The 25,708-nt window shown below is 38.9% G+C and overlaps 1 protein-coding gene and 1 long non-coding RNA gene across 2 annotated transcripts in view; both read right to left on the bottom strand.

The window, feature by feature from the left end:
• Positions 1-18,662: 18,662 nt before the first annotated feature.
• Positions 18,663-20,160, bottom strand: LOC110454366. Its single transcript, XR_002463369.1, has 3 exons — positions 20,144-20,160; positions 19,888-20,079; positions 18,663-19,311 (listed from the first exon to the last, which is right to left on the bottom strand). It is a non-coding gene; the product is annotated as an uncharacterized LOC110454366 (long non-coding RNA).
• A 30-nt stretch (positions 20,161-20,190) lies between these two features.
• The window catches only part of LOC110454368, a 29,628-nt gene continuing 24,110 nt past the window's right edge, over positions 20,191-25,708 (bottom strand). Inside the window, exons 10-14 of the mRNA XM_021503836.1 lie at positions 24,743-24,859; positions 24,093-24,180; positions 23,404-23,516; positions 21,241-21,386; positions 20,191-20,964 (exon numbers count right to left, since the gene is read on the bottom strand). Of these exons, the coding sequence (XP_021359511.1) occupies positions 20,916-20,964; positions 21,241-21,386; positions 23,404-23,516; positions 24,093-24,180; positions 24,743-24,859 (513 nt within the window). The 3' untranslated portion in view covers positions 20,191-20,915. The remainder of the gene's footprint in view (positions 20,965-21,240; positions 21,387-23,403; positions 23,517-24,092; positions 24,181-24,742; positions 24,860-25,708) is intronic.

The raw sequence follows: 25,708 nt of genomic DNA, 5'->3' as shown, positions 1-25,708 counted from the left end.
TGTAAGTTCTACAAAGCTCAGATTGTTTCTGACCAAAGTAGATTAGTTCCGGTATATATACACTTTTGTGTCCGCATGGTCAAACTACCAATGAAATCAAAACGCTAGTCATGCGTGGATAATAGACTGATTTGTTAATACGTTAACGGGTTGTAATTATCAATGTAAGTAAATTGGGCCTATTGTTAAGATAATACCCGACTTTAAAAGGAAACTACCATTTAAATGATTATCGGCCGAACGTGTTTTGTCCCCCTATTGTCCGAAGTGGTCATCTCTTTGTTAAAGTAGTTGTTCTGCCCCCGGGTGTACGTTGACCATTGTCCGTGTGTCCTTAGCGGGTCGGAAATACGTTATGTAGTCCAACACCCCTAACATGTCCCGTTTTGTCCGAAGGTGTGGCTATTTCACCAGGGCATCTTTTCACCTACTAGAGCGACTAGCTTCCGTTACTAATGAACTCTAAACCGTACATCATTAACTCATCGAGGTGACATAATTACTGGAACATATTACACCGTGTGAAACAGTATCAAAATAGGTTATCATTAATCAACAACAATCTAATTAATAATTAGCACAAGTAAGTTATTGTCTAACAGATCGCCGTCATTAATTTTTGACGCGGACCTTATGGACGAGTCATTACTTTATTTCTATATTAACATTGACGGGAGGAAGAGAAGAAACTTAAACATTTTGTACAACATGAAACAAAAAACTGCCTTACTGTGAGTTACAACAATGGTACAATCTAGGAACCAGTTACAACAATGGTACTATCTAGGAACCAGTTACAACAATGGTACTATCTAGGAACCAGTTACAACAATGGTACTATCTAGGAACCAGTTACAACAATGGTACTATCTAGGAACCAGTTACAACAATGGTACTATCTAGGAACCAGTTACAACAATGGTACTATCTAGGAACCAGTTACAACAATGGTACTATCTAGGAACCAGTTACAACAATGGTACTATCTAGGAACCAGTTACAACAATGGTACTATCTAGGAACCAGTTACAACAATGGTACTATCTAGGAACCAGTTACAACAATGGTACTATCTAGGAACCAGTTACAACAATGGTACTATCTAGGAACCAGTTACAACAATGGTACTATCTAGGAACCAGTTACAACAATGGTACTATCTAGGAACCAGTTACAACAATGGTACTATCTAGGAACCAGTTACAACAATGGTACTATCTAGGAACCAGTTACAACAATGGTACTATCTAGGAACCAGTTACAACAATGGTACTATCTAGGAACCAGTTACAACAATCGGTACTATCTAGGACCCATACGACGATGTTACTTTTCCCGGAACCTGCCATAATTTTTATCAGTTCTACGTTTTTAGAATTTTAAAGTTAATAATATTTAATCGTAACCGTCCTTAAAACATTAATAAATTTCCCTTTAATTCTGGAGTGTACCACCCTATTATGTCCTTGACTAGCGCTACGTAACCGTTTTATATAAACGGCTTAGACATCATCGTAGTCTACTGCCTTATGATATGTACCGTGTAAATAGTGTTGAACGAAATATAGAGAAAGTAAACATGCTGTCTTTCTTACACTACTTCAAAACCCGAAGCGATTTTGTAATGAATTTGTCCGTTCATGAAATCAGCACACCACTTTGTAAGTAAAATTATTTTAGTAAATCATATGTAAGTGTTTTGCTAAATGTATCAATCATATTTTATTTGCTATCAACATGTTTGTAAAAAACATACATTCAGGAAAAAACCCGCCCAAAAGCTGTTATAGCTACCACTTCTGGAGACTAGCTTTCACAGTTGCTGTTCATCTCATATATGTTAACCATTATTTACAGCTATCGATATGTTCAATAGTGACGAGTGACAGCCATCCGTAAAACTCTATCTAGTACTTCAGGTGATCTGAGTTTTCTATTTTATTAAAAAAAAATATTTGATATTCATTTAAAAAAAATAGAGAGCTATAGTTATACAAAATCATATTTTGTAAGTTCATAATATCTTTGTTAAGTGCATTCAATTGTAGTTGGAATTGCAAATGTCAGAGGTAACCACTACCATTGGTCGGGGAAAAGGACGCATTTGGATAGAAACTCAACACTTTTATTTATTCTTTTAGTCAGCAGAAGGGTGTTGGTGTTTGCAAAGATTTCCCAAAAAGATGATTGAGATAAAGTTCCGTAAAAAATATTTATTTTTCTAAAATATAACCATACAATGTGAAACCGTATATAGACAATGATTAAACTTGCATTAATGCTTATGATGTGACAAGAACGCATTATTTGCTTTCTGTGAACTTCGTATTTTGTACTAAATAAACAATGTATGACACAAGTGTTATACAAGTATAGTACAGGTATATATATGTATACACATGTAAAACACGTGTACACACAGGTATAACACATATTTACACAGGTATAGCACATATGTAACACGTGTACATACAGACATAACACATGTATACACAGGTACCACACATGTATACACAGGTATAACACGTGTACACACATGTATAACACATGTATACACAAGTATAACACGTTTACACACATGTATAACACATGTACACACAAGTATAACACATGTACACACATATATAACACGTGTACCACAGGTATAACACATGTATAACACGTGTACACACAGGTATAGCACGTGTACCACAGGTATAACACAGGTATAACACATGTACCACAGGTATAACACATGTATACACAGGTATAACACAGGTATAACACGTGTACACATAGGTATAACTTATGTATACACTAGTACAACACGTGTAACACAGGTATAACACATGTACACACAAGTATAACACGTGTAAACACAGGTATAACACGTGTACCACAGGTATAACACATGTAAAACACGTGTACACACAGGTATAACACGTGTACACACAGGTATAACACGTGTACACACAGGTATAACTCATGTATACACTAGTAAAACACGTGCACACACAGGTATAACACATGTATGCACAAGTATAACACGTGTACACACAGGTATAAAACATGTAAAACACGTGTACACACTGGTATAACACATGTTTAAAACGGTATTAGACAGGTGTTATACAGGTGTCACGATGTCAAATGATTCAGAATGAGATCATTTATTTTCTCTTCTACATATTTTTTTAAACAAATTCGACTCTTCTTACAAATTGATCTTTTTTAAGATTCAATGAAAATTCTGGTTTCTTTAAAGAAAATGCACCGGTTGTATGAAAACTTTAAAAAATAAAATCGAATATGAAACCCAATCCTTAGTTTCTAATTGTCTAGAAGCATGTGTTAATATATTATTTATAGAACAATAAATTGACGGCAACATTATATTTTCCAGGGATCGTGTTGGTATAAATATGATTGCTTTCCCATGATAATATGACGTACACAGGTGTTAACCGCTATCTGTATTATCTGAGAGTGTTTGTGGCAATTTATCGACCTCCTTTGTCGAGAAAAGATTTGTTGCCACGCTTTAAACATGTCATAATTTAATATAAGATAAAAGTGACAGCACTGGTCAGTTTATTCCCGTGGCTGGACAATGAGCGGCCTCAACCATTATTGTCTACAGGCGTAGGGCTATTGTCATCCTCAGACCCGTGTCAAATTGTAGAATACACATAGTAACTAACAGAGAAAGGTTCACTGCGTCCTGATTATTAGCACAATCCATAACTTATATGATTTATAAAATGTTATGGTCATATCTACTCAAACAGCTTTACATTTAGTTACCGTTAAAACTAATTTGTACTAGCATTTGCCAAGCTCTTTAAACAACAATGAAAACTCATTTTGTTGAAATATGTTTAAAAAAAAATGGCATTTTCTAAAATAAAATAAAAAAAACATTAAAAATGCGATTTTGTAAAGACATGTAATGTGTGCTTCTTTTAAAAATTTACCTTGGTAATTTTAATCGCTGATAATATCTGAAGATTCAAAATAGATAGAATTGAGATGTTGAAGATAACTTTTGAATACTGATATTTGTTTTAACTTCCTATTACACTAATACTTCCTACTGTCTATTGTCACTACGTAGCCGAAGCACGTGTACGCTCGTGTGAAGACTTTAATCCGCTAGGTCTTTAATTTAAACTCTACAAGCCATCATACGGATGATGTAGGATAAATACAAGATTCGAACAAATCCGCCCGTAGTGGATTCTCTATGTACGGCGAGTCCCCTAGTCCGATAGGGTAAATACTCCATAAACAAACTTAATATCAACAGATTAAGATGGCTCTTTAGAAATGTCGGGGTGTTGTAACTGTGTAGAGGCCGAGGAGACTCCCAGCTCCACATAGGCCAGCGGGGAGGGATAAGCCGTCTATCTCAATGTTTTCATCACAAGTGTTATCGCAGACCATCAACGTGCCTTCGTGGTCAAGATAGAACCAGCTGACCAAAGGCCCGCTCCCGACTCGAGACAGTCGCTTTACCGATCCGAGACAGTCGTACATCCGTTAACATTTCGTAATAATTACACAAACATACGCTAACTGTAGTAAATATAACATATGTAGTAGAACCTCCATACCCCTCGGTATTTCAAAGTCTCTTTCCTGTTTTTAACATCACTATATAACACCTAACTTTAATACTTTTAAAAATGATTGCATTACGACGCGTTACTATAGTGCCAATTTCTAAACCTAAATCGAACCTTAACACTCATGTCACACGAGCTATAAGTTCAAGTCTCTGATACTAGCATAAAATGGAACAAAATGAAATGGAATTCACAAAGCTGTGCCCCGCTGTTGTTTTGTATTTCCGGAACGGTCTGTTGATCAGAACATTTAAGTGATGTTGAGATGCTCAAAAATTATAGTTGAGGCCAGCATTGGTGTGATCTGATATTTGACCTTGACCTTATGGTATGTATAGTATTTGACAAAATGTCATTATACACCTACTACGTTTCACCACTTCAGTAGAGAAATTTTATAACACTAGCTATGATATCGGTGGTACAGACGTCGGTCTGGTAGGGAACAAATGGTTTTGGTATACAAACCTTTACCATGGTTATGGCCCTGACAAGGAGTGTCGTGATTCAATATTTGACCCCTTGTTGTGACAATTATGGTCTTTGTAAAAAATATGCCTGAAAAGCGACACACAAATTTGTGAAAACAAAAAGAAATTTCATTTAGTGATAGTCAGCGGTTAATTAGTAGTTACGATCAGGACAAATAATGAAGAATTTGAACTTTGACCTTTTGTTGTGACCTCGATATCTTGAGAAGTGCTATCAATTAACGTTCCGTGGTTCAAAAGTTAGATCCGAACAAGCGGTTATGTCATTTAACCCTTTGCCTTGACCTTCACGTTTGGGGTTAAAATCCTGAAGTTGGCGTTGACCCAGTATCTTATATAAAACACATTCGTATCTATGGAGTTTCATTTTTTTAAGTCTGTTCGGCGGACCAGAAGTAACTTTCCTGAATATATATGAATAGACGGATGACCGAACTTTTATGCGCGTTTGGTGGGTAGAATTGTTTACAAATATTGTCTCGTATGTGTTTCAACGCTATTAGTTTATCTTGTATATACATGTATATATAGGATTCATGAAGAACTCCGACTGCATTAGGCATTATACCCCAGACCTAATCAAATATTTTCTAAAACCATGATCGTATCTCAAAATTTATTTTATCTTATTACAATACAAAGGGAATTCAAAAGTAGAAAACCGTATCAAAAATATCTTGTCGTTTAAAAGATATACGTATTTCAAGACCTTTCTTTTGAAATGAGTCAATTCTTTAGTTAAGGTAAAATTTGAATTGACGTGAGCCGGAAACCGTCTAACACAGACAGAACGAGAGATAAACCTTGGATGACTAGACAAGCGGCTTCAAGAGCCACTTAACATTGTGGGAACACCTCGGCACCTCACCTAACTTACCGTACATACCGTCTCAACAAGTCCGTATAGCAGGTGTTAATGTATATAATACCGAACAGATCACATCATACATCTCTTATTGGGAGGTAAAACGACAAATATAGGAAGTTCATCTATACAAACACTGAAAAAAGTCTCGATCAGTGAAGCCAGGTAACGCTGAAATTCGTCAATCTGCTCAGCTTTCAATTGGATTTCGATCAAAGTCTCTGACCTTTGCTATTTTTTCGTAAATGTCGTAATACTGTTAACAAACTGCATATTATCATTTACCAATGACTATAGTCGTTGTCATTTACTAACGCCTGTGTACATTGTCATTCACAAATGTTGTAGACCGTTGTCATTTACAAGTGTTACAGACCGTTGTCATTTACAAAGGTTGTAGACCGTTGTCATTTATAAGCGTTGTAGACCGTTGCCATTTACAAAGTTTGTAGACTGTTGTCATTTACAAAGGTTGTAGACCGTTGTCATTTACGAAGGTTGTAGACCGTTGTCATTTACATGTGTTGTAGACCGTTGTTATTTACAAAGGTTGTAGACTGTTGTCATTTACGAAGGTTGTAGACCGTTGTCATTTACAAAGGTTGTGGACCGTTGTCATTTACAAAGGTTGTAGACCGTTGCCATTTACAAGTGTTGTAGACCGTTGGCATTTACAAAGGTTGTAGACTGTTGTCATTTATAAAGGTTGTAGACCGTTTTCATTTACATGTGTTGTAGACCGTTGTCATTTACAAAGGTTGTGGACCGTTGTCATTTACAAAGGTTGTAGACCGTTGTCATTTACATGTGTTGTAGACCGTTGTCATTTACAAAGGTTGTAGACTGTTGTCATTTACAAAGGTTGTAGACCGTTGTCATTTACAAAGGTTGTAGACCGTTGTCATTTACGAAGGTTGTAGACCGTTGGCATTTACAAAGGTTGTAGACCGTTGTCATTTACCAACGTCTCACGACGGTTGTCATTTTCTAGCGCCTGTATGGTATCATTTAATACGTGTAATAATGTACGCATACAACTGCATTTACCAATGCCTCTAAACCTTAATTGTCATTTACAAATGTGCCTGTAGACTGTTGTCATTTGCCATCGTCCGTAAGCTTTGCCGTTCTTCGGCAAACATCTTGGCATTTTTTCTGAAAATGGTGTTAAGTTGTGGAATTCTGTTAGGGACACGTTATAGTCTATCAGTGGTTCCCGATAAAAAATGTAAGTCTTTAATATCGTCATTTTACATAACGATTTCACGTGTAATAAGCTGCTAATTCTCAGTTCTAAGTTACATGCATATTACTTATTTTACGTGAATACTTTTGCGCATTATTGTTTTCGTTTTTAGATATCAAATTGTTTATATTCCTGTAGACGGAGACCTTATATAAGTGGTATGTATTAGTAACGTTTCCGCTAATATATCTCTGCTGAAGAAACAACAAGAAATACCATGTTTGCGGGGGAAATGCAAAATTTTTGGTTGAGAAATTTTAGATCCGCACATATTTTGTACCTTTATATGCAATTTCGGTAGTTTGGCATGTTCAAAAATTCATATTTTTACTCCGGTAACGGTGCGCATGTTATCGTAAGAGAAAGGTAGCAGGGCTTACGGCCCAATACAAACGGGGCTGGGCGGGGCTCATCAGAACTATTGCCCTATCCTCAATATCGAACTTTTGCTAACTTGTTGATTGGTATTTATCGGCCCGATTATAACCGGCTCAGTATCGTTCTGATGTTGCTTGTTTACAGATAAACGTATTAAAACTAATTCCCATATCTGGTGTATATCGGAGTGTGGTGCTCGTCGTTAAGAGGTCTGTATGGGTCTTTGAGCGAGGTGGACAGACCTATCGCCTGTCCTCTGATTCCACCACAAACACCGCAAGATATCAAAGTGCCGTCTGCACCAGCTACCGTGTGATAGTACCACGCAGAAGCTTGCTTAAAGTTGTGTGTTGGCATTCATGCACCGAGGAATTTTCTTTGACCCTCCAGCCATTTCATACCGTACTGTTGGTTGTAGAAAACGTGTTTTTATTAAAAGCATCAGTTGTAATTGTTACATGGACTTAGATATACTGAACAGGGATCGTCATGCTCCGATCAGAGATAGATAAAACCATTGCTTTCTCCCAAGATGACACCGGGAGCATGATTGTGTTTTACATAATGAAGCGTTTTATTAGACACAACAAGTAGTCCATAGGGTCTGTATCGATCATATGTTTTTATTTGTATCTGAACAATTCAAAAAGTTAAAATACGAGACCGTGATGGGAAAATTTTGTATTACTTCGCGCAAATTTTAGGTGATACATTTTCAGGCAACGAACTGGAGTAACAAAAAAACAAAATCAATTTTTAAACCCTCCCAACAGTATATCTATGAGTGCAAGCGATTTTTAACTTGTCGGGTTTGTCTCAACACTAGTCGGACATGTGATCAATTGTTCTCGCCACTTTTCCTAATCAATTACAATTCAAATAGTTAAACCTTTCGTGATTTAGTCAAGTGTGAAAATCGATCAATGTATTTATATATAAGTTGTAATTGAATCAAGGAAAATATCAACCTCATTTAGAAATTATCATTAAAGGATAAATGTCTTTACTATTCAGAATACCAACTGACCACGAAATGTACCTTTAACATACTATAAATGGCTAATCTCCGATCATTTCACAAAGATTGTGTATTATTTCTGGGTTGTGAGCGTGAAATTTAAAAGTGTTATTTACGCTCGTTAACGGCTTACTGGCGCTATCAAACCACCATCTAACGCCATGATCACATAACGATCTAAGCATTAAATACTTACTTAGTTAAGGTACTAATGTACTACACAGTTCAACATCGATATTTCTTTACTTGTATTCAAAATTTAAAACGCATGACACACACAAATATTCGTCCTGAAACAGTTTAACACACAGGTAACAAACAATGACATTGAGATTGACTAGAAACTGATAATCCAAACATGACTAAAAGTTAATAAAGAATTTGAACTGCATCAGAGGGGTATTTGGCATCAGTGGTATCAGAGGGGTTCCTGGTGTTGAGTACACCAGTGGTAACAGAGGGATTCCTAGTGTAGAGTACACCAGTGGTAACAGAGGGGTTCCTGGTCTAGAAGACACCAGTGGTATCAGAGGGGTTCCTGGGGTAGAGTACACCAGTGGTAACAGAGTAATCCAAACATGACTAAAAGTTAATAAAGAATTTGAACTGCATCAGAGGGGTATTTGGCATCAGTGGTATCAGAGGGATTCCTGGTGTTGAGTACACCAGTGGTAACGGAGGGATTCCTAGTGTAGAGTACAACAGTGGTATCAGAGGGGTTCCTGGGGTAGAGTACACCAGTGGTATCAGAGGAGTTCCTGGTGTAGAGTACACCAGCAGAATCAAAGGGGTTCCTGGTGTAGAGTACACAAGTGGTAACAGAGGGGTTCCTGGGGTAGAGTACACCAGTGGTAACAGGGGGGTTCCTAGTGTAGAGTACACAAGTGGTATCAGAGGGGTTCCTGGGGTAGAGTACACCAGTGGTAACAGGGGGGTTCCTAGTGTAGAGTACACCAGTGGGAACAGAGGTGGTTCCTGGTGTAGAGTACACCAGCGGGATCAGAGGGGGTCCTAGTGTAGAGTACACCAGTGGGAACAGAGGTGGTTCCTGGTGTAGAGTACACCAGCGGGATCAGAGGGGGTCCTAGTGTAGAGTACACCAGTGGGAACAGAGGTGGTTCCTGGTGTAGAGTACACCAGCGGGATCAGAGGGGGTCCTAGTGTAGAGTACACCAGTGGTATTAGAGGGGTTCGTGGTGTAGAGTACACCAGTGGTATCAGAGGAGTTCCTGGTGTAGAGTACACCAGCGGTATAAGAGGGGTTCCTGGTGTTGAGTACCCCAGTGGTAACAGAGGGGTTCCTGGCGTAGAGTACACCAGTGGTAACAGGGGGGTTCCTAGTGTAGAGTACACAAGTGGTATCAGAGGGGTTCCTGGTGTAGAGTACACCAGTGGTATCGGAGGGGTTCCTGGTGTAGAGTACACCAGCGATATCAAAGGGGTTCCTGGTGTAGAGTACACCAGTGGTATCAGAGGGGTACCTAGTGCAGAGTACACCAGTGGTAACAGAGGGGTTCCTAGTGTAGAGTACACCAGCGGTATCCGAGGGGTTCCTGGGTACCTAGTGCAGAGTACACCAGTGGTAACACCTAGTGAAGAGTACACCAGCGGTATCAGAGGGGTTCCTGGTGTAGAGTACACCAGCGGTATCAAAGGGGTTCCTGGTGTAGAGTACACCAGTGGTAACAGAGGGATTCCTATTGTAAAGTACACCAGTGGTATCAGAGGGGTTCCTGGTGTAGAGTACACCAGGAACCCCTCTGATTCCGCTGGTGTACTCTACGCCAGGAACCACCTCTGGTACCACTGGTGTACTCTACGCCAGGAACCCCTCTAATCCCACTGGTGTACTCTACCCCAGGAACCCCTCTACTACCACTGGTGTACTATACATATTTGTTATATATCATCACACTAGATACATAACAAATATTTATATAGTGTGGTGATATATACCAAATATGTATATAGTGTGCTTATATCTTAACAAATATGTATATGTTCCTGGTGTAGAGGACACCAGTGGGAACAGAGGGATTCCTATTGTAGAGTACACCAGGAACCCCCGTGTTACCTCTGGTGTACTCTACACGAGGAACCCCTCTGTTGCCGCTGTTGTACGCTACACCGTGAACCCCTCTTATGCCGCTGGTGTACTCTTCACTAGGAATCCCTCTGTTACAACTGGTGTACTCTACATCAGGAACCCCCTCTGATACCACGTGTGTACTCTACACCATGAACCCCTCTTATACCGCTGGTTTACTCTACACCAGGACCCCCTCTAATACCGCTGGTGTCCTCTCCACCAGGACCCCCTCTAATACCACGGGTGTACTCTACACCATGAACCCCTCTTATACCGCTGGTTTACTCTACACCAGAAACCCCTCTAATACCACTGATGTACTCTACACTAGAAACCCACCTGTTACCACTGGTGCACTCTAAACTAGGAACCCCTCTGATTCCGCTGGTGTACTCTACCCCAGGAACCCTTCTGATAACGCTGGTGTACTCTACCCCAGGAACCCTTCTGATTCCGCTGGTGTACTCTACCCCAGGAACCCCTCGGATACCACTGGTGTATCAGAGGGGTTCATGGTGTAGAGTACACAAGTGGTAACAGAGGGGGTTCCTGGCGTAGAGTACACCAGTAGTATTAGAGGGGTTCCTGGTGTAGAGTACACCAGTGGTAACAGAGGTGGTTCCTGGTGTAGAGTACACCAGCGGTATCAGAAGGGTTCCTGGTGTAGAGTACACCAGCGGTATTAGAGGGGTTCCTGGTGTAGAGTACACCAGTAGTATTAGAGGGGTTCCTGGTGTAGAGTACACCAGCGGTATCAGAGGGGGTTCCTGATGTAGAGTACACCAGCGGTATCAGAAGGGTTCCTGGTGTAGAGTACACCAGTGGTATTAGAGGGGTTCCTGGTGTAGAGTACACTAGTGGTATTAGAGGGGTTCCTGGTGTAGAGTACACCAGTGGTATTAGAGGGGTTCGTGGTGTAGAGTACACCAGTGGTATTAGAGGGGTTCCTGGTGTAGAGTACACCAGTGGTATTAGAGGGGTTCCTTGTGTAGAGTACATTAGTGGTATTAGAGGGGTTCCTGGTGTAGAGTACCCCAGCGGTATCAGAGGGGGTTCCTGATGTAGAGTACCCCAGCGGTATCAGAAGGGTTCCTGGTGTAGAGTTCAGCAGTGGTATTAGAGGGGTTCCTGGTGTAGAGTACACCAGTGGTATCGAAGGGGCTCCTAAGATACCACTGGTATCCGGTACATCGGTTTTTAACTTCTCTATTACAATAACTTTTGATCCCCATCCGGGAAACATTTTACCACTTCGTTTTGATGAAATCTTCCTATTAGCATGGGAGAAGATTTATTCATAACAGGCTTATCTGACCCCGTTTGACCCAACCCCTCAGCCCTTATGAAGGTTAGTCCCTTTGATTGTTCAACTTTTTATCCATATGGCCGCCAGAAGTTGGTTTGAATATCTTCCGTAGTTTAGTTGATGTAGTCTACTACAAGATGTGGACGACAGACGGCAGATGACAGACGACGGACGAAGCATCACCACATAAGTTCACCCTGGTATTTCGTATCAGTTGAGCTAATGTATCACATTTAAGAATTTGATATATGAATGCAAAAACAGGACATCAGAAAATTGATATAATAACGTTCTCATTATTTTAACGATCACTGTTCTACTGAAGGCAAAACACCTGAGAATGTCGTGTCGATAGTAACGCCCTAATAATTCATCAAACTTCTGAACCTGACAACACGCAAAGCTGGACTCTTGTTTTTCGCTCTTCTGAGTTTTGAATTTGTAAAAGCATTTATGACAGATTTAATTAAAGTCGAAAGAAATGATTCGTTAAAGTTCTGTACTTTTGTCATTTGGTCATGGTATGGAAATGAAGTAACTGTCTCTAATTTTTAGAATGAAGAATATCTCTGTTTTCCTGTTTGACAGAATGTAAGCCGAGTTTGATGTCTATAAACAAGAACAACTCCTGTATGGGTCAAGTAAGAGGATATAACACAGCCCAGCCATTCTGGCTGGGACATACCGATTGACTATTAGTACTGATAAATGTGATTTTCTTAATCCAACATTAGGATTTAACTCCAGGTTTTCACTCTTTCTTTTAAACACACTCATATATTCTAATCACTTCTAATACATCTGAAGTGAAGCATATTAAGTGAATTAAGCATTGCTCTAACACAGATATTAATACCGCTTTGTAAAGTATGCCAGATGTAATTGAATTGGCAGTAATAATTTAGTGACCGTTCACCAAACACCAATGTTAATACTGACAATAGAGTATGCCCAACAGCGACTACAAACCTTGCTGGTGTATTGTGTACCTTGTTGGTGTATTGTGTACCTTGTTGGTGTATTGTGTACCTTGTTGGTGTATTGTGTGCCTTGTTGGTGTATTGTGTGCCTTGTTGGTGTATTGTGTACCTTGTTAGTGTACTGTGTGCCTTGTTGGTGTATTGTGTACCTTGTTGGTGTATTGTGTACCTTGTAAGTGTAGTGTGTACCTTGTTGGTGTATTGTGTGCCTTGTTGGTGTATTGTGTGCCTTGTTGGTGTATCGTGTACCTTGTTGGTGTATTGTGTACCTTGTTAGTGTACTGTGTGCCTTGTTGGGGTATTGTGTACCTTGTTGGTGTATTGTGTACCTTGTTGGTGTATTATGTGCGTTGTTGGTGTATTGTGTACCTTGTTGGTGTTGGTGTATTGTGTACCTTGTTGGTGTATTGTGTGCCTTGTTGGGGTATTGTGTGCCTTGTTGGTGTAATGTGTACCTTGTTGGTGTTGGGGTATTGTGTACCTTGTTGGAGTATTGTGTGCGTTGTTGGGGTATTGTGTACCTTGTTGGCGTTGGTGTATTGTGTACCTGGCTGGCGTATTGTGTACCTTGCTGGCGTATTGTGTACCTTGCTGGAGTATTGTGTACCTTGTTGGCGTTGGTGTATTGTGTACCTGGCTGGCGTATTGTGTACCTTGCTGGTGTATTGTGTGCCTTGTTGGGGTATTGTGTGCCTTGTTGGTGTAATGTGTCCCTTGTTGGTGTATTGTGTACCTTGCTGGTGTATTGTGTACCTTGCTGGTGTAGTGTGTACCTTGTTGGTGTAGTGTGTACCTTGTTGGTGTATTGTGTACCTTGTTGGTGTATTGTGTACGTTGTTGGTGTGTTGTGTACCTTGTTGGTGTATTGTGTACCTTGTTGGTGTATTGTGTACCTGTCGGAATAACTTAATGCATTAAAGGGGTTAGAGACACGAGAAGATTTATCAGGAATGTGAATTTCGATCAAATAACATTAAAAGAATGAAAAGGTAGTCACACTTATCTAGAAAAACGGTCTTTCAAAACAAATGAAACACTTGTGAAAGCAGGAAAAATAGTTGAAGAAAGAAAATGTATTACAAGCAGGAAGACTCCTAGTAATCCAATATAATACTGCCCGATGTCAGACATTGAGAATGTCATCATCGAAAAGGTGATGTCCTATATCGTATTATTGACTTTCATTGATGTCTTTGACGCAGGTTTCGCCGAGTCAGTCTTCTCCTAGCGGGGCATTTTATCGGCGGCGGTTGTATCTTCTTCTTATATAAGTAAATGTCGCCGTCAATTTTAACGATAATGCCAGTTTGGACAGGATGTCATCGAAGTCATTCCGTCTCCACCCGCCTCCACCATCTGGATAACTGTCAAAGGTCTTGGATGGATGTAGGCTGTACCTTTAGTAGGCATCTATTGTTGGTCTTCATTCTGCTGTTCTTTGTGAGGCCACCGGTGACATTTTAACGTGATGTGTTGCTGCTATTTGCTCGTTATGACGTCACCCAGGTCTTCTGACGGTGTTGTACCAGATATACAGCTTCTGGTCTGCACCTTGTGGTCCCAGTGGTATTTACTTTTAAGCACTTTCTATCTGGTCCTTTGTCTTGTTGTTCTTTCTTTTAAGTAGAGAATATAGTCTACAAGTCCATAAACTAGTCCCTTCTCGTTTATAGTTATAGTTATAGTTATTTTCCAGTACAGGAACAATATGTTCCTCTACACCGGACTCTATTATACATGTAATATGTTCTCATGTTTAAATATTAGAGTTCACTTCCATCTATGGTTGCCTTATAATTATAAAGTATTTCCTGATTTTTCCATATTTTGTCCAGTCTATTCTTGAAAGTGTTTATATTAGGTGCCGATACAACGTCCTCGGGAAGACCGTTCCACATTTTTACAGTTCTAATACCAAAGCTGTTTTTCCTTAGTGTAGTTTTGAATTGTTGAAGTTTTTTTCATGATAGTAAAGTTGATAGTTTCGGCCAAAGTTCTGGTAGTACAGAGGTGACAAGTGCCATGGCTGCATTGCATGGTCCTCCTGTGTCCATGCTGGTCAGTATCCATTGTCTTTTTTCACCCACTGTAGCCTATCTCTGGAGTGGACGGTGCCACTGCTAGCGTTCGGTACCAAAGGTTCATGACCTTGACGGTAAGCGGCCCGGGGACAAGTTGGATCAGATCAACTGAGTCACAAGCCACCTATCATTGGAATCAACTTGTTTTCAATGGAAAGGTAAGCTTTATTTTTCTTTTATCATGTCATTATGTAATATCAGAATATGATTTCCACTCAATATCCTTATTTACAGACACGTTAATGCATTTTGCAATTGGTTTAAGACATTTAACAAAGTTTGCCTCTGAGTAGCCAAAATGCCTAGGTTGATAATAATTACTCGGAAGCACCCAGGGATGAAGTTCTAAAGGTGTTCACATTAATTACCTCAATCCACTATGAGGGCCAAAAAGGTTAAATGTGTTAAAACCTTTAAACGTCAACCTCTGAACAAATATGTATATAGTGTGGTGATATCTAACAAATTTGTATCTAGTGTGATGATATATAACAAATATGTATATAGTGTGGTGATATATAACAAATATGTATATAGTGTGGTGATATCTACCAAATATGTATATAGTATGGTGATATCTAACAAATATGCATATAGTGTGATGATATCTAACAAATATGTATCTAGTGTGATGATATATAACAAATATTTATATAGTGTGGTGATATATAACAAATATGTATATAGTGTCATGATATATAACAAATATGTATATAGTGTGGTGATATATAACAAATATGTATATAGTGTGGTGATATCTAACAAATATGTATATAGTGTGAGGATATCTAACAAATATGTTCATAGTGTGGTGATGATATCTAACCAATATGTATATAGTGTGGTGATATCTAACAAATATGTATATAGTGTGATGATATCTAACAAATATGTATATAGTGTGATGATATCTTACAAATATGTATATAGTGTGGTGATATCTAACAAATATGTATCTAGTGTGATGATATATAACAAATATGTATATAGTGTGGTGATATCTTACAAATATGTATATAGTGTGGTGATATCTAACACATATGTATCTAGTGTGATGATATTTAACAAATATGTATATAGTGTGGTGATATCTAACAAATATGTATATAGTGTGCTTATATCTTAACAAATATGTATATAGTGTCATGATATATAACAAATATGTATATAGTGTGGTGATATATAACAAATATGTATATAGTGTGGTGATATCTACCAAATATGTATATAGTGTGGTGATATATATAACAAATATGTATATAGTGTGATGATATATAACAAATATGTATATAGTGTGGTGATATCTACCAAATATGTATATAGCGTGATGATATATAACAAATATGTATATAGTGTGGTGATATCTACCAAATATGTATATAGCGTGATGATATATAACAAATATGTATATAGTGTGATGATATATAAAAAATATGTATATAGTGTGATGATATATAACAAATATGTATATAGTGTGATGATATCTTACAAATATGTATATACATGTAGTGTGATGATATATAACAAATATGTATATAGTGTGATGATATATAACAAATATGTATAAAGTGTGATGATATATAACAAATATGTATATAGTGTGATGATATCTAACAAATATGTATATAGTGTGATGATATATAACAAATATGTATATAGTGTGATGATATATAACAAATATGTATATAGTGTGATGATATATAACAAATATGTATATAGTGTGATGATATATAACAAATATGTATAAAGTGTGGTGATATCTACCAAATATGTATATAGTGTAGTGATATCTAACAAATATGTATATAGTGTGGTGATATCTAACAAATATGTATATAGTGTGGTGATATATAACAAATATGTATATAGTGTGATGATGATATCTAACAAATATGTATAAAGTGTGATGATATATAACAAATATGTATATAGTGTGATGATATATAACAAATATGTATAAAGTGTGGTGATATCTACCAAATATGTATATAGTGTAGTGATATCTAACAAATATGCATATAGTGTGGTGATATCTAACAAATATGTATATAGTGTGGTGATATATAACAAATATATATATAGTGTGATGATGATATATATTACAAATATGTATAAAGTGTGGTGATATCTACCAAATATGTATATAGTGTAGTGATATATAACAAATATGTATAAAGTGTAGTGATATCTAACGAATATGTATATAGTGTGATGATATATAACTATATGTATATAGTGTAGTGATATCTAACAAATATGTATATAGTGTGGTGATATCTAACAAATATGTATAAAGTGAGATGATATTTATCCTGTTTGGATGCTTGCTATTATGTTTGTTTAAATACAATTATCATTGACCCACTAAAGGTCATCGATGTAAGATGAGTTCCAAACATCGTTGAGTAACAGCTAAGATACAGGCTCAAAGGACTGGTATTTTCTATTTAACTTTCTTTATTTTTACCTTTTTGAATTTTGATACATACTTTGTATCATAAGCCAGCTTAATTGTTTGGACATTTACCTACAATATGAAAAAATAGTTACAACTTAAAGTTTAAATTTCACTATCATTAATTTTCCTTCCTTAGTAGAAACACACATTTATCCTGATGGAGTTTCTGATTTCAGTATTAAGATAAGCATTATGCTTGCATAGCCAGCATGCTTTCAATGGAAAGGGTTTCGATCAGCAATGAAGAAATACATCCTGATCAAGACTTGATTTTGAGCTATGAGATCTCCGTGTCTACAATGATGTCACACTAGTTGGCTACGTATTATACAGTTGTCCACCAAAACACCTTGTGTGGCACATGTTGTTAAGACTTGAAGACCTGGTTTGGTTTTCTGCAGTTGGAGTTTATGACGGCATGCCTGATGTTTTGGTGTTTCCTCAATTCTGTTGGATTCAGTTTTTGATCTTGTGTGCTAAATATTGCTGGGTATTTTTAATTCCCAATTCTTCTGCACATAACTACACTGTCACTGAACAATAATTCAGCTGTTTAAGAACAATCATATATCTGTCACTGACAAAACACTATAGAACAACCACAGTACAAGACAAGTTTTCTTACAACATTTAATAATCAAATTTACATGTAGATCGCCTATATGAAGCATCTGACAGACACTCAAAAATATGGAAAACAATCACAAAGTAAAAAAGACCAATATCTTGATTATTGAGGTGTAACTTCTTACACTGGTGTTTAACCCATTATGTGCAAGAAACCATAATTATTGAAACTTTCTGTTCTTCAGGTATGTTATCAAAACTCTTATGGCAGGACTAATGAATCCCATTTAGGAATCTATCAAGTGGGGAACGCTGACCTTCACTAAACATACCTCTAGTGGACGCTGAACTTCACTAAACATACCTCTAGCGGACGCTGACCTTCAATTAACATACCTCTAGTGGACACTGACCTTCACTTAACATACCTCTAGCGGACGCTGACCTTCAATTAACATACCTCTAGTGGAGAATGACCTTCACTAAACATACCTCTAGTAGACGCTGATCTTCACTTAACATACCTCTAGTGGACACTCACCTTCACTAAACATACCTCTAGCGGACGCTGACCTTCAATTAACATACCTCTAGTGGAGACTGACCTTCACTAAACATACCTCTAGTAGACGCTGACCTTCACTTAACATACCTCTAGTGGACACTGACCTTCACTTAACATACCTCTAGTGGACGCTGAACTTCACTAAACATACCTCTAGCGGACGCTGACCTTCAATTAACATACCTCTAGTGGAGACTGACCTTCACTAAACATACCTCTAGCGGACGCTGACCTTCAATTAACATACCTCTAGTGGAGACTGACCTTCACTAAACATACCTCTAGCGGAGGCTGACCTTCACTAAACATACCTCTAGCCGACGCTGAACTTCACTTAACATACCTCTAGCGGACGCTGACCTTCACTTAACATACCTCTAGTGGATGCTGACCTTCACTAAACATACCTCTAGCGGACACTGACCTTCACTTAACATACCTCTAGCGGACGTTGACCTTCACTTAACATACCTCTAGTGGACGCTGCCTTCCACTAAACATTCCTCTAGTGGACGCTGACCTTCACTAAACATACCTCTAACGGATGCTGAACTTCACTAAACATACCTCTAGCAGACGCTGACCTTCACTAAACATACCTCTAGCGGATGCGGACCTTCACTAAACATACCTCTAGTGGACACTGCCTTCCACTAAACATACCTCGAGTGGACGCTGACCTTCACTAAACATACCTCTAACGGATGCTGAACTTCACTAAACATACCTCTAGCAGATGCTGCCTTCCACTAAACATAACTCTAGTGGACGCTGACCTTCACTAAACATACCTCCAGTTGACACTGAACTTCACTAAACATACCTCCAGTTGACACTGAACTTCACTAAACATACCTCCAGTTGACACTGACCTTCACTAAACATACCTCTAGCGGACGCTGACCTCCAATTAACATACCTCTAGTGGAGACTGACCTTCACTAAACATACCTCTAGCGGATGCTGACCTTCACTAAACATACCTCTTGCGGACGCTGACCTTCACTAAACATACCTCTAGCGGACACTGACCTTCACGTAACATACCTCTAGCGGACACTGACCTTCACTAAACATACCTCTAGTGGAGGCTGACCTTCACTAAACATACCTCTAGCCGACGCTGAACTTCACTTAACATACCTCTAGTGGACGCTGACCTTCACTAAACATACCTCTAACGGATGCTGAACTTCACTAAACATACCTCTAGCAGATGCTGCCTTCCACTAAACATACCTCTAGTGGACGCTGACCTTCACTAAACATACCTCTAGCGGACGCTTACCTTCACTAAACATACCTCTAGCGGATGCTGACCTTCACTAAACATACCTCTTGCGGACACTGACCTTCACTTAACATACCTCTAGTGGACACTGACCTTCACTAAACATACCTCTAGTGGACGCTGACCTTCACTTAACATACCTCTAGCAGACGTTGACCTTCACTAAACATACCTCTTGCGGACACTGACCTTCGCTTAACATACCTCTAGTGGACACTGCCCTTCACTAAACATACCTCTAGTACCTCCAGTTGACACTGACCTTCACTAAACATAACTCTAGCGGACGTTGGATTTCATTCTCCCTTGTATTTCCCTTGCATTTTATTTTCACAGACAATCTTTCATATGTTGTAAAAAAAAAAAAAAAATCATGTTTTCTGGTGGGGTTAGGGGGATTTGAGAAGGGGGGGGGGGGGCATTTTGATGATCATTACAACATTCAAATTTAGAGAAATGTTGTCCATTAATATATGTACTGGTGGAAGCTTGGCTGAAGTTAGGCACTGCTTGAGTCCTACAGATACCTTATGAGCAATTTTACATAAATACTTAACATTTATATACCTATGAATATATGTAGATATAATCTAAACATTAAGCACTGAATACATATAAATAAGGTGAGATTCTCTTGTGACCTATTCTTTCTAAACATTTATAATTTACTTGTAGAGAAAATCACTTGTAAAACAATAATTATCAAAATGGTTTATAAACCATTTACACTATCAAAAACTACATGTACTGGAATAAAACCTTTCACTTAGAGAGCTCAGTATAAACTGGTCATTTCCTATCACAATATCACTGTCCTCTGACAACTATATTTGTGAGTTCTATCGCTGTGATTCATTAATCTTGCAAACGGCTTTGTGCATTGTGTGATAGCTTAGCAGTTTCACGATCAAGTACAATATGGTGCGAACACTGGTGTGTGTCACGGTTACAGATACAGTGCGACCTTGAGGAGAGATCATCCATCCTTAGCTGGAGTGTTGTTGCCTCTCTTCCGTCCTCTGCCCCTGGTGGAATAAGAACCATCTAAATCATCCAAATGGATACACAGACACAATGTATATCTTGGTGCCAAGATCAAGTATTTCTATACCAAAAAGTAGGTTAGCTATTACTTTCAAGGAAATCAACATGATGTCTGATTGAAAAGAAAAAAAGAAAAAACTTTTGATTCCATTAGACATGCATAAAATATTTGAAGGTATTGCTCTTCTCATCAGTATTTTTCCAAGTAAAAATGCATTAATGTTGAGCTAGAATATCAGCCTGGTTCCAGTACTAACCTTAGCTTGGAAGATGACTTTGGTGTGCGGGGAGTGTCTGGGCTCTTACAACTCCGACACTTCCACTGGCCATTGGGGATGGACCTCAAACCAACACAGAAGGTGTGGTAACCTCGGTCACAGCGGTCACAGAATATCATCTTGTCCTGATAAAACAGAAAATATTTTTATAGTGTAAAAATGTCCTTACATACCAGACACTGTAACAGTGTATCAATGTTACTCTCCATACAATGACACCCCTGAATTTTACCTCATCGTCCATACATGCCATTCAGGATTTACACTACATACACTGCCAGGAGTTTACTTACCTAAATGACAGCCATCTTGGATTTATCTTTACTTTTGGCACAGCACTGTACCTTATCATACAGGTCCATACACTCCACACATGTTTAGTGGAAGGCAGTGTCCACTAGAGGTATGTTAAGTGAAGTTCAGCGTCTGCTAGAGGTATGTTTAGTGAAGGTCAGTGCCCGCTAGAGTTATGTTTAGTGAAGGTCAGCGTCCACTAGAGGTATGTTAAGTGAAGGTCAGCGTCCGCAAGAGGTATGTTTAGTGAAGGTCAGCCTCCACTAGAGGTATGTTAAGTGAAGGTCAGCGTCCGCAAGAGGTATGTTTAGTGAAGGTCAGTGCCCGCTAGAGTTATGTTTAGTGAAGGTCAGCCTCCACTAGAGGTATGTTCAGTGAAGGTCAGCATCCGCTAGAGGTATGTTTAGTGAAAGTCAGTGTCCGCTAGAGGTATGTTAAGTGAAGGTCAGCGTCCACTAGAGTTATGTTTAGTGAAGGTCAGCATCCGCTAGAGGTATGTTAAGTGAAGTTTAGCGTCCACTAGAGGTATGTTAAGTGAAGTTTAGCGTCCACTAGAGGTATGTTTAGTGAAAGTCCGCGTCCGCTAGAGGTATGCTAAGTGAAGTTCAGCGTCGGCTAGAGGTATGTTTAGTGAAGGTCAGTGTCCGCTAGAGGTATGTTTAGTGGAAGGCAGTGTCCACTAGAGGTATGTTTAGTGAAAGTCACCGTCCGCTAGAGGTATGCTAAGTGAAGTTCAGCCTCCACTAGAGGTATGTTTAGTGAAGGTCAGCGTCCACTAGAGTTATGTTTAGTGAAGGTCAGTGCCCGCTAGAGTTATGTTTAGTGAAGGTCAGGGAGTGTAAAACATGTGCGTAGTGTATGGAACCTTATCATGAAGTAAGTAAACTCCTGGCATTGTATGGAGTGTATGGACCTGTATGAAGAGGTAAGTAAACTCCCGGCAGTGTATCGAGTGTATGGACCTGTATGAAGAGGTAAGTAAACTCCCGGCAGTGTATCGAGTGTATGGACCTGTATGAAGAGGTAAGTAAAATCCTGGAAGTGTATGGAGTGCAAAGCATGTATGGAGTGTGGCAGTGTATGGAGTGCAAAGCATGTATGGGGTGTATGGACCTGTAGGATGAGGTAAGTAAAGTCGTGGCAGTGTATGGAGTGTATAGACCTGTATGATGAGGTAAGGAAACTCCTGGAAGTGTATGGAGTGCAAAGCATGGATGGAGTGTATGGACCTCATCATACAGGTCCGGACACTCCATACACTGCCACGGATTCATACAGGTCCATTCACTCCACACATGTTTTACCCTCTATACACTGCCAGGAGTTTACATACCTAAATGACAGCCATCTTGGATTTATCTTTACTTTTGGCACAGAACTGTACCTTATCATACAGGTCCATACCCTCCACACATGTTTTACAATCCATACACTGCCAGGAATTTACTTACCTCATCATAACGTTCCATACACTCCACACAGGTTTTACACTCCATACACCGCCAGGAGTTTACTTACATCATCATAAGGTTCCATACACCCCATACACTGCCAGGAGCTTACTTACCTCATCATATGGGTCCATACACTCCACCCATATTTTGCACTCCATACACTGCCACGAGTATACTTACCTCATCATACAGGCCCATACACTCCATACACGGCCAGGAGTTTACTTACATCATCATAAGGTTCCATACATTCCATACCCTGCCAGGAGTTTACTTACTTCATGATAAGGTTCCATACACTCCACATCTGTTTTTCGCTCCATACTCTGCCAGGAGTTTACTTCCCTCATCATACAGGTCCGGACACTCCATACACTGCCAGGAGTTTACTTACCTCATCATAAGGGTCCATACACTCCACACATGTTTTACACTCCATACACTGCCACGGATATGTTTTTATAACGGTCACCATCTCTGCTGTCAGATCCAGACAGGTAGGGTGCCCTTAACATAAAAATAGCTTTATATATCTTGTACCCTTTGATGAAAATTCAAACAGGTCAATTGTGTAATTTGACAACTTAACAGGTCAACAGAACAGACATAATTCACTACAACAGTATATGTCCTTTCTGATTGCATGTTAGTCACTCTGAAGGACTCACTCCTATCACACTTGAACAAATCTGAATTCCATCATCTTATGACATGTGCTGAATTTGTTGTCTTTTACAATTTAATTTAAGATTCAGTAATATAAGCAAGTTAACACCAAATAATGAACATTATTTTATTGTATGAAATCAACAAGAAAGAAAGTTATTTACATTCATTATATTGTTGTGTATTTTTTCCAAATAAATGTATATACTTTCAAGATTGCAGTATGCATATTTTCTGTTAGGGTATATATGATGTTTTGTAGGTTTATTAAACTTTATTGAAAAAGTGGTGGATGAACACAAACGTCTACAGCGATTGGGAAAACAAATCCCAACCTGTAACAAAGAATGATGACAAGATACAACTTAATAATGGACTTAGACAAAGCAGGTGGATGGTACATCACAGAGTACTTACCAAACTTCTTACACTCTGAACATTGAACCATATCTTCATCTGTCTCCCCTTGTTTCTCACACATACGACACGTGAGGTCCTCTTCTGTCTGAATGGTTCAACAGCACACATTATTTACATTAAAAATGTATATACATATACCACAGTGAAAACAACATCTATTAAGTGACCTACAGTTTTACAGATAACCCAGGGTTAATAATTGGTTACATCTTAAGTTTGAAACAATATGGGCGGATTGGTTGAGTGGTTCACGATGTCGCCATACGCATGGATATTCAGAGAAAATGTTTTTCTCCTGCCCACACAACTCCAACAACCCAGGTGGAGTATAAATTGGCCTGTGGTGGATGTTGCGGTATCTGTGCTGTAGCATTCAAGTTAGGTGGCATTATAAATGATGCCGTTGGAAGCACGGTCCCACTACAAACAGAACAAATTACATCTCCAGCACACACACAGGCATACACTCATAGGGAAATATTCGCCAGGTGGCATAGGACTAGTAGTTAGCGCCTGATAAGGCAGCTCCTGTGAATTCCACAAAATTTTATTGATTAATATATGTATGTACTGTAAAGTGCTTAGAGTAGTCTATGTTAGCTAGATAGGGCACTATTTCAAATGTTGTTTATTATGAGTATACTGACCTTTCCACCTTTCACCACAACATCGCTGACCACTTGACCACTGTCCTGTTCACTGCTGTCATCAGACTCTCCACTGCTGCTGTCATCATCACTCTCAGAGTCTGACCCAGCACCCCCCTGTAACAGAGCATACATAAAAATCAAATCTGTATGATCTCCATTTCTTTATATACAAAACAAGAGATCCCAAAGGAATCTTGGCGCCCACCATTGTACCATCTTCATTAGTTCTTTGTCAGTTTGTCTTCTTTCCTCAAATCTGTTTGATCGAGTCATGTTAACAGTAAATGCACCTTGCGCCACCTACATATCAAATTTGAGAAAGATCCCTTTGGTACTTCCCGAGAAATAGCGATAACAAACTTTCACAATAAAAATCTGTGATGGCTGCCTGTCGGCCATGTTGTTTATCCGATCAGTCTCAAAACTTGCACTGCACAGCTAGGACCAAGGGAAACCTACAAATCAAATTTGAGAAAGATCCCTTTGGTACTTCCCCAGAAATAGCGATAACAAACTTTCACTATCCAAAATCGAAGATGGCTGCCTGTCTGCCATGTTGTTTATCCGATCAGTCTCAAAACTTGCACTGCACAGCTAGGACCAAGGGAAACCTACAAATCAAATTTGAGAAAGATCCCTTTGGTACTTCCCCAGACATAGCGATAACAAACTTTCACTATCAAAATCCAAGAAGGCTGCATGTCTGCCATGTTGTTTATCTGATCAGTATCAAAAGTTGCCCTGCACAGCTTAGGACCAAGGGGAACATACATATCAAATTTGAGAAAGATCCCTTTGGTACTTGAGATATACCGATAACAAGAGGCCCAGAGGGCCTGTATCGCTCACCTGGATACCTAAGCAATCATGGCAAACTATTCTCCAAATGAGATCAAGGGAATATGCCAGACCCCAAGGCCAATCCTTGTAGCATAGCTATATTAGATTTTTCATGCCCAGCAA

Source organism: Mizuhopecten yessoensis, unplaced genomic scaffold (genome assembly GCF_002113885.1).
Source record: "Mizuhopecten yessoensis strain PY_sf001 unplaced genomic scaffold, ASM211388v2 scaffold7781, whole genome shotgun sequence".
NCBI lineage: Eukaryota > Metazoa > Mollusca > Bivalvia > Pectinida > Pectinidae > Mizuhopecten > Mizuhopecten yessoensis.
Note: the sequence above shows the minus strand (reverse complement) of the source record. Positions and strands in the feature narration are given on the sequence as shown.